Raw genomic sequence first — 18,346 nt, 5'->3', positions numbered from 1 at the left:
GGGCGGCGGGGGTCCGGAGGAGGGGGTGACAGGATCTGACCCGCCACGGGGCCGCCGAAGAGCGTCGGCCACCGGTGCTCCGGCGGACGGCCGGGAGGGCAGAAGGGCTCCGGACACGGGTGCTCCGGCGGACGGCCGGGCGGGCGGAAGGGCTCCGGACACGGGTGCTCCGGCGGACGGCCGGGCGGGCGGAAGGGCTCTGGAGAATAGGATGCTGGTGCCGCAGTGGCAGGTACTGGAGGTCTCTGCGGCTCCGCGACGGCAGCGGGCACTGGAGGTCGCTGCTGCTCAGAGACGGCAGCGGGCACTGGAGGTCGCTGCTGCTCAGAGACGGCAGCGGGCACTGGAGGTCGCTGCCGCTCAGAGACGGCAACTGGAGGTCGTTGCGCCTCTGGGACGGCGGCCGGGTGTGGGAGAGGCTGCGGCACGGAGGCGGCGACAGGAACTGGAGCGGACTGCGGCGCTGAGGCGGCAGGAACTGGAGCGGGCTGCGGCGCTGAGGCGGCAGGAACTGAAGCGGGCTGCGGCGTAGAGGCGGCAGGAACTGGCGTAGAGGTGGCAGCGGCAGGAACTGGAGCTGGCGCTGCGGCGGCAGGAACTGGAGCGGGCTGCGGCGTAGAGGCGGCAGCAACTGGAGCTGGCGCTGCGGCGGCAGGAACTGGCGTAGAGGCGGCCGCGGCAGGAACTGCAGCTGGCGCTGCGGCGGGCACTGGGACTGCGGCAGCAGGAACTGGAGCTGCGGCGGCAGGAACTGGAGCTGCGGCGGCAGGAACTGGAGCTGCGGCGGTAGGAACTGGAGCTGCGGCGGCAGGAACTGGCGCTGCGGCGGCAGGAACTGGAGCTGCGGCGGCAGGAACTGGAGCTGCGGCGGCAGGAACTGGAGCTGGCCCTGCGGCGGCAGGAACTGGAGCTGCGGTGGCAGGAACTGGAGCTGCGGCGGCAGGAACTGGCGCTGGCCCTGCGGCGGCAGGAACTGGAGCTGCGGCGGCAGGAACTGGAGCTGGCCCTGCGGCGGCAGGAACTGGAGCTGCGGCGGCAGGAACTGGAGCTGCGGCGGCAGGAACTGGAGCTGCGGCGGCAGGAACTGGAGCTGGCCCTGCGGCGGCAGGAACTGGAGCTGGCCCTGCGGCGGCAGGAACTGGAGCTGGCCCTGCGGCGGCAGGACCAGAGAGCGGCTCTGGCTCCGCGGCCGCGAGGTCCGGGGATAGCTGCGGCTCCGAGACCACAGCTGGGACTGGAGGTCGCTGCTGCTCCGGGACGGCAGCGGCAGGACCTGGAGGTCGCTGCTGCTCCGGGACGGCAGCGGCGGGACCTGGAGGTCGCTGCTGCTCCGGGACGGCAGCGGCGGGAACTGGAGGTTGCTGCTGCTCCGGGACGACAGCGGCGGGAACTGGAGGTCGCTGCTGCTCCGGGATGACAGCGGCGGGAACTGGAGGTCGCTGCTGCTCCGGGACGGCAGCGGCGGGAACTGGACGTCGCTGCTCTGGGATGGCAGCGGCGGGAGCTGGAGGTCGCTGCTGCACTGCGACGGCGGCGGCCGGGACTGGAGGTCGCTGCTGCACTGCGACGGCGGCGGCCGGGACTGGAGGTCGCTGCTGCACTGCGACGGCGGCGGCCGGGACTGGAGGTCGCCGCGGTACGGAGACGGCGGCGGCCGGGACTGGCGAAAGCTGTGCCGCAGAGGCGGTAGGAACCGGAGCTAGCTGCGGCGAAGAGGTGACAGGAACAGGAGCCGGCTGCAATGCAGTCTGACTACGGGGAGCCGGAGTCGACCGGGCCACTGAGTGTTCCGCTACCCTTGCATGGCTCAGTCTCCGGCTGAGAAGGCGCTTGACCATATACTCAGAGTTCCCCAGAGGGTCAAAAACTCTCATCAGAGCAGTCACAAAGTCCACATACCCCACAGTATTAGGCTGGTCGCTGCTCACTGTGTACATGGCCCAGTCCAAAGCCCTTCCCCGCAGTAAGCAGACCACGTAAGACACCTTGGACCTGTCTGAGGCGAAAGTCAGGGGCTGTCGGTCAAACACCCGTTGGCATAGCAACAGGAAGCCTTGACACCTCCGCAGTGTTCCATCATAGGGACTCGGAGCCGGCACGGGGGATTCCCAGACCGGCGGAGCGAGGATAGGCGGGAATAGTGCGGGTGCTGGAACTGGTGGAGACTTGACTGTCCGGGCTAGTTCCTGCCCGCACCAGCCAACCCGAGAAACCTCAGCAGCGAAACGTCTCATCTCCTCCAGGGAACGTCTCGTCTCCTCCAGCAGCCTGGTAGTGCTGTACAGCGTAGCTGCTCCTGTGGTTGCTGGGTCCCCCTCAGAGACCTCAGCTTCCATGGATTGCAGGGCTTGACGCATCTCCATGAGCCTCTGCTGGTGTGCCTCCAGCTGCGTGCTATATCCGGCCAGCGTAGCTGCTCCTGTGGTTGCTGGGTCCATTATGGTCAGGTCGTTCTGTCACGGGAGTTCACAGATAGGACCCAAAAGCAAGACCACAGGAGACAGAAGTGAATGTTCAACAGGCTTTATTTATAGACAGGTGGGTGCAGGTGTGGAGCCCGTGGTCCGACACCCGGGTGGCAGATCGACGGTGTGAGTCCCGTGGCTCGACACCGGAGGCCTGGCAGCTTGACGGCGATTGTAGTCCGTTTAACCCCAGGCGGGTAGAGCGACAGATCGACGGTGTGAGTCCCGTGGCTCGACACTGGAGGGCTGGTGAGTTGACGGCGTGAAGTCCCGTGGCTCGATACTGGAGTCGACAGAGTGTAATCCGTAGACCACAACGAGAGCAGAGCGGCGGAGCGCATCCACAAACACAAGGAGGGCAGAGCGGCGGAGTGTAATCCACAGACACAAGGAGGGCAGAGGATGCCACGGGGTTTCAGCCGGTTAAAGACGGTACGACCTGACACTCCCAGACTGCAGGGCCAGAGCTTATATAGTGGCAGGATACTCATTAAGGGGCCCTGAGTCTGGTGTGTCAGGCTGCAGGAGGTGATCAGCTTGAGTGTCCTCAGCCGTGCACGATTAAGGGTGCGGCCCTGGGAGGTGTCTGAAGGCAGAGGACAAACAGAGCACATGGTACACCACAACAGACAGGGGAATGACAGGACACATGAGGAGAGGAGATCAGGGGACACACACACCGGGTCAGACAGGGATCCTGGATCCTGACAGACGCCTTGTGTCACTGAAAGTTATTGAAACTGTGTTGCAGTGTTTCAGGGCGTTTTCACACCTTCAGTTCGTTTGCTTTGTTGCAGTTGCTCCTTTGTTCGGTTTGTGTTCACACTGCAACATTTAACAGCGGACTAAATCTTGTAAACAAATGCCACGCGCGAGCAAACTGTTCTCTCATTGGTCCGATTCTTATGCGGCTATGAAGGCTTAAAAGGCTCTGTTGCTTCTTTTTTATTTTTTTTTATTAAGGGGGGGGGGGGGGTGCGCGAACCCGGTCGGGATGTAGAAGGGGGTGCGCGGCCTAAAAAGTTTGGGAACCGCTGACATAGACAATGGCAGAAGTTCAGTCTTAGTCTTACTAGATCTCAGTGCTGCATTCGACACGGTCGACCATGCCATACTCCTAGAAAGACTAAAAATCTGGGTGGGACTCTCTGGCACAGCACTTAACTGGTTTGAATCCTACTTGAAGGGCCGAGAATACTTTGTGTCTGTGGCTCATTACACATCGGAGCTGACTAAAATGACATGTGGTGTTCCCCAAGGTTCAATACTGGGGCCTCTTCTGTTCAACATCTACATGCTTCCACTAGCTCAGATTATGAAAAACAACAAAGTGTGTTATCATAATTATGCAGACGATACACAAATCTACATAACTATGTCACCAGGGGACTATAATCCCATACAAGGGATGGGTAACTGCATTGAACAAATCAACAACTGGATGTGCCAGAATTTTCTTCAATTAAACAAAGATAAAACAGAAGTAATTGTTTTCGGTACCAAGGACGAACAATTGAAAATCACCGCTCAGCTTCAGTCACTGATGTTAAAACCCACAAACCAAGCCAGAAATCTAGGTGTAGTTATGGATTCAGACCTCAACCTGAACAGCCATATCAAGACAATTACAAAATCAGCCTACTATCACCTGAAGAATATATCAAGGATGAGAGGACTTATGTCTCAACAGGATTTGGAAAAACTTGTCCATGCATTTATCTTCAGCAGACTGGACTACTGTAACGATGTGTTTACTGGTCTCTGTAAAAAGTCCGTCAGAAAGCTGCAGCTGATTCAGAACGCTGCAGCTCGAGTCCTCACTAAGACCAGGAGGGTGGATCACATCATTCCAGTTCTGAGGTCTTTGCACTGGCTTCCTGTCCAACAAAGAATTGACTTTAAAATCCTGCTGTTGGTTTACAAAGCACTGAATGGTTTAGGGCCAAAATACATCTCTGATCTGCTGCTACCTTATGAACCATCCCGACCCCTCAGGTCGTCTGGGACCGGTCTACTTTCTGTTCCAGTCAGAACTAAACATGGAGAAGCAGCGTTCAGTTTTTCTGCTCCACATATCTGGAACAAAGTCCCAGAAAGCTGCAGGTCTGCTGAGACCCTCAGCTCATTTAAATCAAGATTGAAGACTTTTCTGTTTGCTGCTGCCTTTAATTGAACCACATTCAATTCATATATTAATCAATTTCCTGCATTTCTGCATTTTACTACTGTATTTTATTTCTTGTACTGTTTTTTAATGTTTTAATGAATGTTCTTAATTGTTTTTAAATCTCCTTTTCTTTTGCCTTATGTTTTGATGCTTTTAATGGTTTTATGTGAAGCACTTTGAATTACCTTGTTGTTGAAATGTGCTATACAAATAAACTTGCCTTGCCTTGCCTTCATCGAAACAGGACCAGGTTTCACACTAAGTGAGTACAAATACATTTAGAAACTATATTATTAACTATATGTATTATATGTACTGTGTTAGTGTCTTTTTGTGTCATTTTGGTTGGTGGTGTGCCCCAGGATTTTGTAAATGTAAAAAGTGTGCCGCGGCTCAAAAAAGATTGAAAATCACTGTATTAATGTATGTGTGTGTAGAAATGCATGCATAGGTTTAATAACATTATGAACCTGCTCCACAGGATAATTTCTCTAGCTGTGGTCGTTGTCTTGTTGGCTGTTCTCGGACAGACAAGTGGCAATTTGGGTGAGACTACTCTTTTAAGTAGTTCAATCAATTTATTGATATTTTCCCCACTGAATTCCAATTGTAGTACATAGACATATGTAATATATGTGCCTTTCTTAGTCTATCTTCAAAATCACATTTCATAATTAAACACTGCTCCAACTGGTGTTATTTTATACTGTTATTATTTGTACCAAATAAAGTGTCAAATAGAAGTATATTGAGGGAGAGCAACACTAAAGCCTGGTCAAGACGCATGACTGCAAATGTGTTTCGGTTGCACTGCGGTACAGGCATAAATGTGAGTACTACAGTAGGTAATGATTAGTTACAATCATGACACAATGATTCGTTATAAAAAATGTATGTTATAGTATGTCAAAAAAAGTCATTAAAAAGTCACAGTATAGTATGTCAAAAAAGTCATTAAAAAGTCATAGTATAGTATGTACGAAAAAGTCATAAAAAGGTTACAGTATAGTATAAGTAGAGTATATAAGTCATTACATAGTACGTTCAAAAAAGTAATATTATAGTTTTTCGGAAAAAAAAGCAATAAAAGTCAAAACAGAATACATAAAAAAATAAGTATAGCATAGCAAGTTGAAAAAAAGGCATAACAAATCATGGTATAGTATTTTCATAGTATAGTGTATCAAAAAACGCAACAAAGTGTATGATGTATCAAAAAAGTTGCAAAAAGTCATACTATAGCATGTCAAAGGAGTCATACATGGCCTTTAGTATAGTGAGGCGAAAATACATCGTAAATTCTGTCATGAAAAAAGTAATAAAAAGTCATAGTACGTTACATCATTAAACACGTCCTAAAAAGTTAGAGTATAGTTTGTTAAAAAATCATAAAAAAGCATTTCCATAGCATGTGAAAAAGTCACAAGTCTCAGTATAGTATGTCAAACAAGTCATAGTATAGTATGTCATATTTTCACATTTCCTCTGTTATTTTACCGGATTGTTGCTGGTATTGAGTGCTTTATATTGTCTGTATCAATGAACTCAGCGCAAATGCTCAAGTAAATGTTGAACAACAATAGGTAGACGCTAGTATAGGCTAGTACAAGCTTCTTGGGACTGAGAGAATCACTCAGAGGAGTAAAGCAGCTAAAACATGGCATTTATATTTACATTTAAGTTGCTTCTTTTTTACAAGAAACATTTAATACAATTCAAGTTATGTTGTTGTTGTTGTTTTACCTTTGCCATGACTTTTCTTGAACTCACTTGTTTTGATATTTTTGGACTTATTTGTTCTGTCAAATAGTTTGGAAACATTTGAAAATAAATTGTGTGTTTTTTGTCATGTTGTTGTTATCAATGTGCTTCTTTGATATTTTACAGTAAGATGGCTTTTTTTCAATGGCAATACCTGAATCTAAATTTGTTCAGTATAGTACAACAAATGAATATGGATAACGATAACCCAATAATACAACTCTAAATAAACAAGACAAATAAACACAGACAAAAAAAGAATTGTTTCTTTGTTTGTGAAAGAGGAATATACCAAATATTCTTATTTAGGATTTGAGAAAAATCCCCATTGCATCTATCCCTCTATGTGCAGGAACTGACACTCCACACAATAACCAAAGTGAAAAGAGTGTCGTGTAAAAGCACATATTTTACTGATATCGCAAGAACTTGAACTGTACCATCATCCATATTTACAGTTTTGTCTTAAAGACAGCCAATATGACTTGTCTTTTGACATGTTTTACACATCAAACTAAGTACTATAGATAAATTATGCCAGTCTGCAATTATTCTTGTACCATAAATTTGCCTGCAGAATGATCTTAATTTATTTTGATGAAAGTGAATGAGCAGGCCAATACCGTTGACAGTAATCAGCGGCTGAAAGAATTAATCTAACACTGAATCCTCATCTGTATTTATAGAACGCACACGCCTTTGTCCTCAGGGATTAGGATGCTCAGAGAAGGCACAGCATGTTGATTGGTTGGGTGTGTGCGTGTGTGTGCGTGGAGGTGTGTGTGTGTGTCTATTCCTGTCATCTTTAATTGCGTACACTGCAGGGGAGGGACAGCAGGACGACATCAGACTGGATCTTCACTACTCTTTCAGTAACGTACTGGGACCATAACTACTGACTGCATCAGCCGTTTGTGGTGGTGTCTAACATGTTACAGTCTCTGTTCGAGCCATTGTTGCGTTGAGAGGTCGCAACAGTTGTGTCCAGATAGGGCAATTTCATACTATCAGTGGTTTTCAAACTTTTAAGACCATAGCACACCCTCTCAATCTTTTGTCGTGACCCTAATATATTGTAAATCTTTAATGAGGATTTAAAAAGAGAGATCCAAGCACTATGCAGACTACAGTAGACTTTATTAAGATAAACCCTTACCATTGCATGCAACTCGCAGCCAAAAGAATATCAAACATATGAACCACTTACACAACTTAGATTTTAAACTCTATTCTTTTAAACTTCTATTCAATCATTTATTTCTGTCTGAACACAGAAACATAACTATAGGGTGATTATGTTAAGACTGTGAAAGAGCGATTGTCTTGTACAGTTTTGGGAAACTTCAGTGCATAAAACACTAAATGAATGTATAGGAATTCTGTATCCAAAAATATGATAGGTCCTTGCCTGCCATTATATATGAAACAACTAATTTAGCTTATGAAGTCATATATAAATAATTTATAATTATTATATAAATAAAAAAATATATAAATAATTTATAATTTAAAAAGTATTTATTTATTTCTAATCCTTTATTTAAGCATGTCAAGAAACAGACATATAAAAGGTGTTTCTGTATGAGCACCCACCCAGAGACAATTACAGACACCCATTGACTCATAACTTAATTTACACACACAATGTGCAACAAATTCATCACAAACCAACCCATGTTTTTTTCCCGCAGAAGACACAGAAGCGGCATAGACAGAAAAGACAGGTCCATTGATTGCATCACAATGAGGACAATAGCATAATCATTAAAAAGTGAGAGATAAGAGCAAAGTCAATGGAGGGAGAAGTTGCAGATAGAAAATGTAATATCTGGAACCTGCATTATTTCCTTTCATACACATTTGTGTTTTTATTGATACGTTTTGTAAAAGGTTATTTCCACATGCATTAACTGAACAACGTAATGACCACTGCTTACATAGCATGGCTGCAGACGGAAAGATACCTTACTGCTAAGGGAGCTGTGAATTCATTGTTCATTCCCTTTATGACATTTTACATCTGCAAGATGAAGCTCAGAATTCGTGTCCTCACATTGGTCCTACTTTTGGAATTAGGGTGGACAGCCCCTTTCCAGCCTTTTGGTCAATGATTATCTTGTAAAAGCTCAGAGGACAGCTGCACGATGTGCCGCCATGCATGTTGGATGTGACATGAGTCAGCGCTGCGTGAGCAGAGGGCGAGGCGGATGACAAAGAGGCCAGAGAGCTGGCAAGGCACCAGATGGATCTCTCTGCTGTTGGTGATCCTTTTTAGCAAGAGCTGGTTCAACTCATTGGAGCCCTGAGAGGAGACGAGGAGGAAAAAGAACTCACATCGTTTACGATAGCCAGGATTTTTATCTTTCCTCGACACTTGGGTTACTAGGTTACACTATTGGTCATGTTGCATTTCATAGTGTTTCCTAACTGGAAGTTCTATATATAGAATTTTCTATTATCTCATATATCACAGTGCATGCAAAAATATATGTAAGCCTCTCTCGTCGCTTTATAACTCACCTGTAATTGAGTTTCATGTGTGTAAGAAAGACTGCGCCAGTACAATAGATAAATAACGTGTTTGTCATCTTATGACACACCATATTCAACATTATTAAAATCAACTGTAGACCTAGCTTTCCTCTGCCAATGTAAACTAAAATTCAACAAAAAACATCACGTCGCAGTTCTTTAATGTTGGATGTTGTTACCTTGAGCCTGAAGCAAACCAGTCCCATGACAACCTCGGCACAGATGTCGAACCTCTTGTCTGCTCGCACAAGACTCTCAAATTCTTTGGCCAGGAGCACGTGCTGCAAAGACAAGACAGAGATAATGTACTCTGACTCATGAGCTGTTTGTAAAATGTACTGTGTTTCTAGATGAAAGTACAATCGCAATTGCTCTTAATGTCCACATGTTTTAATGAAGTCTGCAGAGACCTGACAATGTCGAATGTTCATTCAAGTTAAAGAAACTGCTTTGTAAATTTAACAAGCAAGTGAAAGGGCGAGGGGTTATTAATTAAATTGTTGGTGTAATAGGTTGTATACAGCATAACAGAGCATGTGCTGTAACTGGTGCCTGGCCTTCTGCAAGAAAACAATTAGCAAGTAATTCTACAAAAGGCTAAAATGTCGATGATTCGCACTAGGTGGCAGTGCTGTATCATTACGCTATACACCATAGAGATCAGATGACGTTTTCAACTGATTCAGTCTGTAACTCTCTGGAGTGTATCCCCTGACGATAAACTAAATGTAACCATCTGTAACTGTTGATAACAGAACACATCTGATTAATAGAGCAAGTTGAGGTATAGTACACATCCTGGTAGAAAGCACTGCCGAGAATGCTCAGTTCAAAATCAGGACTCGGCAACCTTGAAATAGTCTGGATCAAAATCTGTTCCCTGGAAATGTAATTTTCAAATGACAATGTGCGATCAAACAAACTCCTACGAACACATTTATCCACTTATGATCAAGTAGCCCACCTGGACATTGAATGCATAGTGAAACACTAAACATGCATCACTACATCTGATCACAATCATATGGACCAACTTCAACTCCACGTTTCCTGCCTCTCTAATGAGATCGAACACTGGCCTAAAAGACCAGCTGGTTGACCACCAACTTGTTTCCTAATTCCCAGCCGGTAATTCATCATCACTCAGAGGTGTTTACAAGCCAATATACTATAATGACCTCATTGGCTGTTTGGATAATTACCGTATTCTAGGTATTTAACATTCAAAGCCTTTATCATTAAAATGCTACAGTTAACATCTCATGGGAGGATAATTCATTAGAGTTCATAAAGGAAAAAAAGCAACTTAAATTGGTTTTCCTGGAAAAGACTAAACTCACAATCGGTACATCAGACAGGCTGTATTTCCATTTGAACATTACATTTAGCAGAGGCTTTTATCCAAAGCGACTTACAATTCAGTATCTATCTATACAGCATAGGCACAGCTACGGGAGCAATTTTGGGGTTACGCTTTTTGCTCAAGGACACATTGACATGTGACTCGTGGAGTCGGGGATCGAACCGCCGATCCTCTAATTGAAGGACGGCCCTGCTCTCCACTTAGCCACGGTCAACCAACATATTGTCTGACTCTACAAGATAAAAAAGGACCAAAAACACAGCTCAAACTGTTCCATCTGTAGAGGACGGATGTACAGTATAGTAGTGTGTCACGGGTTATGGCTGCAGGGATCACTGCTGCTTCTGCCGCTTCATTGAAAATGGAGAGTAAACACAAAACAGGCTTATTTGATTGACAGAGCATGAGGGGGAGAGACAGACGCATGCAGGGGTGAAGCATGGGTGGGGAGGATGGGCATTGGAGGAAAATGTAGGAAAATGTTGCTGACAGGATATGCTGATGGAGGGCAGTGGACTGACTTCAGTGCTAAGAAGGATGAGGTGGGGCGTGGAAGGGAGAACGGAGATGGCATTTACCATAAAGACCAGGCGTATGTGATCGTCAGAAGTGTTTTCTATTTTTTTGGGAGTGATTGAGAAGGAATGAGACCCTACGAGGTAGAAGGGTAAAACCCAGATTGCGTACCACTGTCAGCACTCGTACATTTTATGAATCAACACTACCTATAAGCTGAATTTACTGAAATGTATTAGAGAGACACGACTCAAAAGTTAACCAGAAATTCAAAATGGCTAGTGTGTAGCATTTTAGGGATCTATTAAAAGAAATGGAATATAATATTCATAAGTATGTTTTCATTGGTGTGTAATCACCGGAAAGAATCTTTTTTTCTATTAGCCTAGAATGAGCCCTTCATATCTACATAGGGAGCGGGTCCTCTTCGCTTGCCACTGCCTGACTTCCGTTACTTTTAAATTTGTGTTATTATTACTCGGATGGCTTCAGAGCAAGGCAAACGGCGTTACCATGCTTTTGCACTCAGCAGCTCATGTTACCACAGTCTTTGGGAGGGGAGTGATGAGCAGAGGGGCAGTCAGTTGGTTGCAATCGGCAACCACACCGCTAGACGCCACCAAATCATACACACTGTCCCATTAAGGGCACAGACACATGGTGGATCATTCAGTTGGTCTCTTACCTTTCGTATATGAGCCTGCAGGCCATGGAGCCCATACATACGGAAGACAAACCACATCTTTAGTGAGCGAAATCTTCTTCCCATTGGAATCTGCCAATGCTTCAGGACAGAGGAAGAGAGTAGGAGAGTGGTTATAGCTTTAACCTCTGCAAATTTGACGTGATGGGATTATTTGAATACTAGCAAATTGTAGAAACATAATTAACATTGATTCATCTTACCCGATAGTCTGTGATCAGCCCTGTTGAAGGAAGAAACAGTTCAGGAATCAGTAAAAAATGTCACATCACAAAGTAATCTTGAACATTGTGAATGGTGCATTTTCAATCTATTCCAGGGTCGGTCTCGTCATTAGATTATCATACAAAAAAAGAGCAATTTCCCTTTTTCTCCTGAAACAACAAAAGAGGAAACAACAACTTGCACCGATGAAGCTGAATCAACAAAGCTCTGAAATTGAGCATTATCAGCTTCATAACATTATCCATTGTAAAGCTATTTTGTTTTTACTGTCCAGGTGTTGCTGTCATTACGCCCACCCCCTATACAGTATGTCACTGATCACAGCACTGTCAGTCCACACAGACCACTGGCTACAGATATTTCATCTGTACAGAATGGGGCCTGTGTTAGCTGCTGCTAATACCCACTAATTAGATTGAATAGTCCAGATTGTGTGAGCAAAAGGCTTTTGTAAGGTGCCTCAGAGTGGTGGGAGGTAGCTGTTTGTCGTTCTCTCTGTCTGCTTGTCTGTCAGACAAATTATAGTGCAGCTCTGAGCCCAGCTGCAGGCTAGGAGCATATACACCAGCACACACCATTGTAGCAGATGTGGATACATATAGACACAGAATCAAATTCTTTTTTTTTTTTAAAGTCAAGTGTGATTCATCCTCATTTTGAAGATTGATCTTGATGATGATTTTCATGATGTTAATGATGTGTCAGTTCATAATCTGTCCTAGCTGCCCCATCTGTTTTGCGTATGTGCAAGAACGTCCACTAAGTCTGCCTTGCAGGTAGACCCGTATATGGGAATATGAAAAATAAGAATAATGCGTGTTGTTGTTGTTATTATTATTACACTGGAGGACAGCGGATACCCCCTGCATACCTCCCACCCACCCACTGGTTCCCCAACACTCAACCTCTATCCCAAGGCCCCTAAAGAGCCTCCAGCACCCCACTGTGCTCTGCTCCTCATCCAGAGAACCAGAGGGAGATCAGTGGGGTTCGCTCTGTTCTTGTGGAGCGGCTCTTGAAAGAACTCCAGCGAGCTCACAGCACAGTCTGTGAGATTGACTGGCCGGCTGGCTAGCTATCGACCCCCGCAGAAGTTAGCTCCCCAAAAACGTTAGGGCAACCGTTGTTCGGACCAGGTAGTCTTCTTTGGGAATACGGGGGTCGCTACTTCTAGTTTGAAGCACCGGTCAGCATCATAGTATAGGCTAACGTTAGCGTTCAGCAGCCAATCAGAAGCAGAGTAGGGGTTGGGTACTAAGATGCACAGAACGGATCAGCAGGGACAGATGGTGACAGGGTGTAATAATCACATGAAGTCACAAATACAGTAAATTAGCTTAACGACAGGTAGAAAATTACAGAACTGGCTCACAGAAGCCAACATTGAATAGTTAACACACACACACACTTTTTTCACAAATCCCAAACCTTGTTGACAGAATGCATTCCCTAAAACTAAGTCTAAACACAAAGAAATCCTCCCTCTCAAGCTCTAAAACTCACATAAGTCCTCACAAACATAGAAGTACAAGAGCGCTCTCACACACACCTGTCGAGTTGTCACACATTCATCTTCATGCCTGTGTTCATCTGGTTTAAGCTACACGACACTGTATTTTAAGAGCATGGTGCCCCGCTTCAGCAGTTATTGTTGAATCGGATGTGTGTGAATTTTGGCTCAAATGGGCACACTAACCACCTTCCTCACAATATGAACAGTAAACAAGGTCACAACTGTTCATTTTTGTCACTATGTTATGCAGTAGACCCCAGATTCATCCAACCTGATCTGTGATCATGGATTCAAACACTTTAAGTGAAATGACTACCTGACTCCTGGTTTTCATGTTTCAGGTAGAGTGGTTCCATCTTGAAGGCTCCAATGATGTCCTCTCTCTTCTTCACCCTGTTGATTAGATTAGATTCAACTGTAATCTGAGTACAAATACTGAGACAACGAAATGCTGTCTCAGTAAACCATTCAAAAATACAAATACAATATTTAAGACTTTAACTCTTTCTATGAAAATGGTATTTTGATGATTATGTATGGGCAGGAATATGTGTCATAGAAACTGAATTCCTATAAACTTGAAACTGAATGCAATTTAATTCAGTTGCCCGGAAACTATTTGATCCTCACTGAAAATCCAACTCTATATAATTCCACATTCAGTTCTTAAAATTGAAATTCAGTTTAATGAGACAAACATCCACTCGCCACACCAGTGCTGGGTCGAACCTGTCTAACAGCAGCAACAGACTTTTAAAGTTTGCTCATATTGTTACGTATGGTTCTATATCCTGCTGTGAATGTTTGTGCATGCGTGGGTGTGTGTGTGCGTGTGTGTGTATTCTGTGTCTTTTGAGTTCTAGGTGCAGCTCCCTGACGAGTGATTGAGGGCACCTGGATGAGGATGTGGGTTACCTATATAAGCGCCTCCTAGCTCCGCCCTCGCTCTCTCTCTCTCATCTGCATGGCACCAGACCCTGGTCTTCAGTTTGATTTGCACATTACAGTTTATTTGTGTCCTGTAATAAACTGCCACCTGTCGTTTTTTAATCGAACTTGGTGTTGTGTCCCTCCTTGTGTTGCGACTTCCGAGCCGGTCGTAACATAATGGGGGCTCGTCCGAAGCTCAGTTAGCCTTCGGTAGTTCTTTACGCCTCGACTTGGTAGGTTCAGGCTGATGTCACCACTTAAGGTAGAATTTTTATTTTTTCCTCTGAGCTTGCCTGGTTAAGAAAGCCTGCGGGTGTTTGAGAGACCAGCACCACTTTATTGTTTTTGGTGCGGTAACCCTGGGGTGGCCCCTGGCGTGTCCGAGAAAGCTGACGAAGACTAGTTGAGGTTCAGCCAGATAGAACTACATTTTCTTAGGTAGAGAGGAAACCAGGTGAGTTCAAGAATAGGTCAGTTTGAAATATTCATTCCTCAGGATAGTATGTGGTGGCATTTGCTGGCCTTTGTTCGTCACACATGCTGTACGCTGTGTGAGTAAGAGTGGAGAAATATTATTGTGCACACTAGTTTTGGTTAAATGCTAGGCTGTAGTTTTGTTCTTCTTTGAACCCTGATTCGTCTGGCTGGCTTAGTAAGCCACTGCTCATGCTTTTCTATTATCTGTGTGAGCTTCGTGTTCAGGTAGTCTCTTGCTTCTTGCAGGGACTACATTTTGTGGAACCTACTTTCTTCTCAGTGGAGGTAGAAAAGTTTGGAATTTCAGTGTATCGTAGGGGTAAGAGTATTAACACTATTTTTATACTGTGTGGCCTGAAATAGTTAAGTAGCTGCTCTTGTATAGACAGCCTAGTGATTGGTGCATTTCAATTACACTCTGATTTTGTGTAGGTAAGCTGTGCTGTTTGGTAGCACTATTTCTGTGTGGTAGTGTTACTTTGTGTTGGTGGTTTGGCTTACTTAGGAGGAGGCCATTGTTGGTTGTGCTACCTTGTAGAGATTTGTTCCTCAAAGTTGTTTTTGTGATCTCACAATGAATTCTGATTTTCAAGAGATCAGTGAAGGTCCTACAATAGAGCAGCTGGCTCAATGTACCAAAGCCCAGCTCATGTCTATTGCAGAGCAGTACCATCTTGAAATTGCTCAAACGTCCCTTAAAAAAGGTCAGCTTAGAGCTAAGGTAGTCACTGCACTCATTGAACAGGGAGTGTTTCCCCGTGAATCTAGTCAGCTTGATGAGCAGCAGGGCTTACATGTGTCTGCAGGTTCAACTGTTGGGAAGACTGAACAAGTAATCTTGAAGTCTCAAGATGCTCAATCTGTATGTTTGCAAGAATTGGAATGGCAATTCAGAATAAATGGCAGAACATTCTTAGTTTAGTAGTTTAGGTGTAAAGTTTTTTTTCTACACAAACTCTTTACAAGGCCTCCCATTGGATGCAACACAATTTGGTTCAAAAGAACAGATAACAAGGGCTGTTGTATTAAAGTTGCATTGTAATTCTAAAAAAAAAAAAAAGTCAGAAGGTACTAAGCCTGTAGGGCTAATAGTTTCAGTACCACAGCAGTTACCCTGTGTAGTTGGTCCTTGTCAGACCAATAAAAAACAGTGTGACTCCTTTCCACCATTCCGTATGGAGGGTTAAATAGCAATTTCTGATTCTGAGAAGCTCGTCCCAATTTGCAGCCTTAGGGATACAGGAGCCTCGGTCCTTGTTTTTGGCAGGAGTTTTGCCTCTCTGAGAAGACCTCCACTGGTAGCAGTGCTTCAGTCAAAGGATGTGGGATGCGGTGGCTTAAAGCTCCATTGCATGTTGTTTATTTGCAATCCGAGTTGGTTACAGGCCTTGTCGTGGTGGTGATTCGTCCCCAGCTTCCCTTAGGGGGAGTAGACCTGCTTTTGGGTCATGATTTGGCTGGAGGGAAGGTGTTCCCTGCTCCCATTGTAGTGGATAGACCAACAGGCTCCGTAGTTGACAATTACCAGAGTGCTGATCTGTCATCTCGGTTGCCTAAAGTCCTTCCTGCTTGCATTGTAACTCGTGCCCAGTCAAGAAAGTATGACGATGTGGTGAATTTATCTGAAGTGGCTCCACCTGTTGACAGTCTAGAGCAGCGGTTCCCAAACTTTTTAGGCCGCGCACCCCCTTCTACATCCCGACCGGGTTCGCGCACCCCCCCCCCCTTAATAAAAAAAAAAAAAAAAGAAGCAACAGAGCCTTTTAAGCCTTCATAGCCGCATAAGAATCGGACCAATGAGAGAACAGTTTGCTCGCGCGTGGCATTTGTTTACAAGATTTAGTCCGCTGTTAAATGTTGCAGGCGAACAAAGGAGCAACTGCAACAAAGCAAACGAACTGAAGGTGTGAAAATGCCCTGAAACACTGCAACAAAGTTTCAATAACTTTCAGTTACACAAGGCGTCACTTTTAAAGAGCAATACGGATGGCGAGCGCACAGGCTCAGAGGCAGATTATCACATTTAATTTACAATTAATGACCGACTAATGTAGCCAGGATGTCTTCGGACAAAGCATCGATGCGGCGCGACACAGTGTTGTTGGACACCGGGATCATGTCCAACTTTTTTGCTTCTTTCTCCCCAATCATACATTCCACCATCTCTCTGGCAGCTGGCAAGCTCACGTCTTCGGCGATTGTGTGCCGTAGCCCCTTTCTCGCTATTCTGTAACCAGATATGAAGCCCGTAGTGCGTCATTTATAGACCCAACACATGAATGAGACTCCAGTTGTTTTTGGCTGTTTTGTAACTCCTCCAATTTCGATATAAACAATGTAAGGGGCTTTTGACTTGCACTGGCATGCTTGGTGTTCAGGTGGCGACGTAAATAAGAGCTTCAGACAGCTGTTAGCCAGAACCTCACTGCACACCACGCACTGTGGCTTTGGGGAATCTGCATTGCCAATCCAAGTGAAGCCCAGACACAGATACTTTTCATCATATTTCCTCTTTTTTTCCCAGTCTGATGCTCACTCTCGTTTCCTCTTTTTTCACCTTGACTCCGCGATGGGCCGATGTGCTCCCGATTTGTCTGTGCTATCCCTTCCTCCTTTTCGGTCTCCTCCGTCTCATCTTCCTCTGACTCTGGCTCGATTTCTTCTCCCGGTCTCTCCCCAACGCACCTCTCCGTTCCCCTCGCCTCCGATTCCTCTCTCTCTCTCTGTCCCTCTCCTCTTTTACGACTGATAGCTTCAGATGTCCCACCTGACAGTTTTTAAATTAAAATTACATTTTTTTTTAATATTTAATATTATTACACCATCAGACCGCCATTACACTTTTCCTCTCGCGCACCCCCTAGAGCAGGGGTGTCAAAATGACGTGGCGGGCCGCATCCGGCCCGCCACGTCATTTTGTGGCCCGCAAATCCGCCAGCAAAAAAAAAAAAAAAAAAAAATTTTTTTTTTTTTTTTTTACAAAAATTAAAAGTTAGATGTGAAAATAAAAATATCCCCATGGTCGAAATTATGAGATAGAAAGTCGAAGTGATGAGATAGCATGTTGTCTGTGTGCCGACATTAAAACGATCACAACAGGTGGACAGGAGATGCAACAACCCATAAAGAGGATTTCCAACAAGTGATCGTGCCTTTCTCAACATGCGTACTTCTCTGCACTTGTAAACTCGTGGACTTGTGAAACGTCATCAGTCTCAGCCCAAGTACTGTTCCAATTCAAAGTTCACATCGAGCGGAGATGTTTGAGTATAAAAAAACTTTGAGTTGAGCCATTCGCGCCGCCGGTCTCACCGGGGGCTATTTGTGTTCATTCGCACTGGACGCGTCGGAGAGGGGGCGGGGCTTATCGCCCTGAAAGCCGTTCAACTGTCCGCCATTAACCATGGAAAAAATAACCTCTATTTCTGCTTAGTACGTGTTGTGGAAGTCACAGATATCCCGGGAAACTAAACTAAATATGTTAGGAGTGGTTACATTTACAACCGGCCCTTTGAGGGCGACCGTGATGCTGATGTGGCCCCAGAGTGAAAATGAGTTTGACACCCCTGCCCTAGAGGCAGCTCGCGCACCCCCAGGGGTGCGCGCACCCCACTTTGGGAATCCCTGGTCTAGAGCACATGTGTCAAACTCGAGGCCCGCGGGCCGAATCCGGCCCGCCACGTCATTTTATGTG

General features: G+C 45.5%; 1 protein-coding gene across 5 annotated transcripts in view; it reads right to left on the bottom strand.

Annotated features, from left to right (window-relative positions):
• LOC306781684 (aromatic-L-amino-acid decarboxylase-like) overlaps positions 1-18,346 on the bottom strand; it is a 41,058-nt gene that overhangs the window by 5,660 nt on the left and 17,052 nt on the right. For 4 of the 5 annotated variants that reach the window (XM_079274657.1, XM_079274658.1, XM_079274659.1 and 1 more), the window contains 5 exons: positions 13,562-13,638; positions 11,711-11,730; positions 11,490-11,588; positions 9,105-9,206; positions 7,520-8,695 (listed from right to left, as the gene is read on the bottom strand). In XM_079274657.1, coding sequence (XP_079130783.1) covers positions 8,498-8,695; positions 9,105-9,206; positions 11,490-11,588; positions 11,711-11,730; positions 13,562-13,638 — 496 coding nt within the window. In that variant the 3' untranslated portion in view covers positions 7,520-8,497. Of the gene's footprint in view, positions 1-7,519; positions 8,696-9,104; positions 9,207-11,489; positions 11,589-11,710; positions 11,731-13,561; positions 13,639-18,346 lie in introns of those variants that run through there. The other variant, XM_079274660.1, reaches the window with a different exon arrangement.

The sequence above is a fragment of the Melanostigma gelatinosum genome (assembly GCF_949748355.1).
Source record: "Melanostigma gelatinosum genome assembly, chromosome: 9".
Lineage (NCBI taxonomy): Eukaryota > Metazoa > Chordata > Actinopteri > Perciformes > Zoarcidae > Melanostigma > Melanostigma gelatinosum.
The sequence above is the reverse complement of the archived record's forward strand: the minus strand, read 5'-3'. Positions and strand labels throughout refer to the sequence as shown.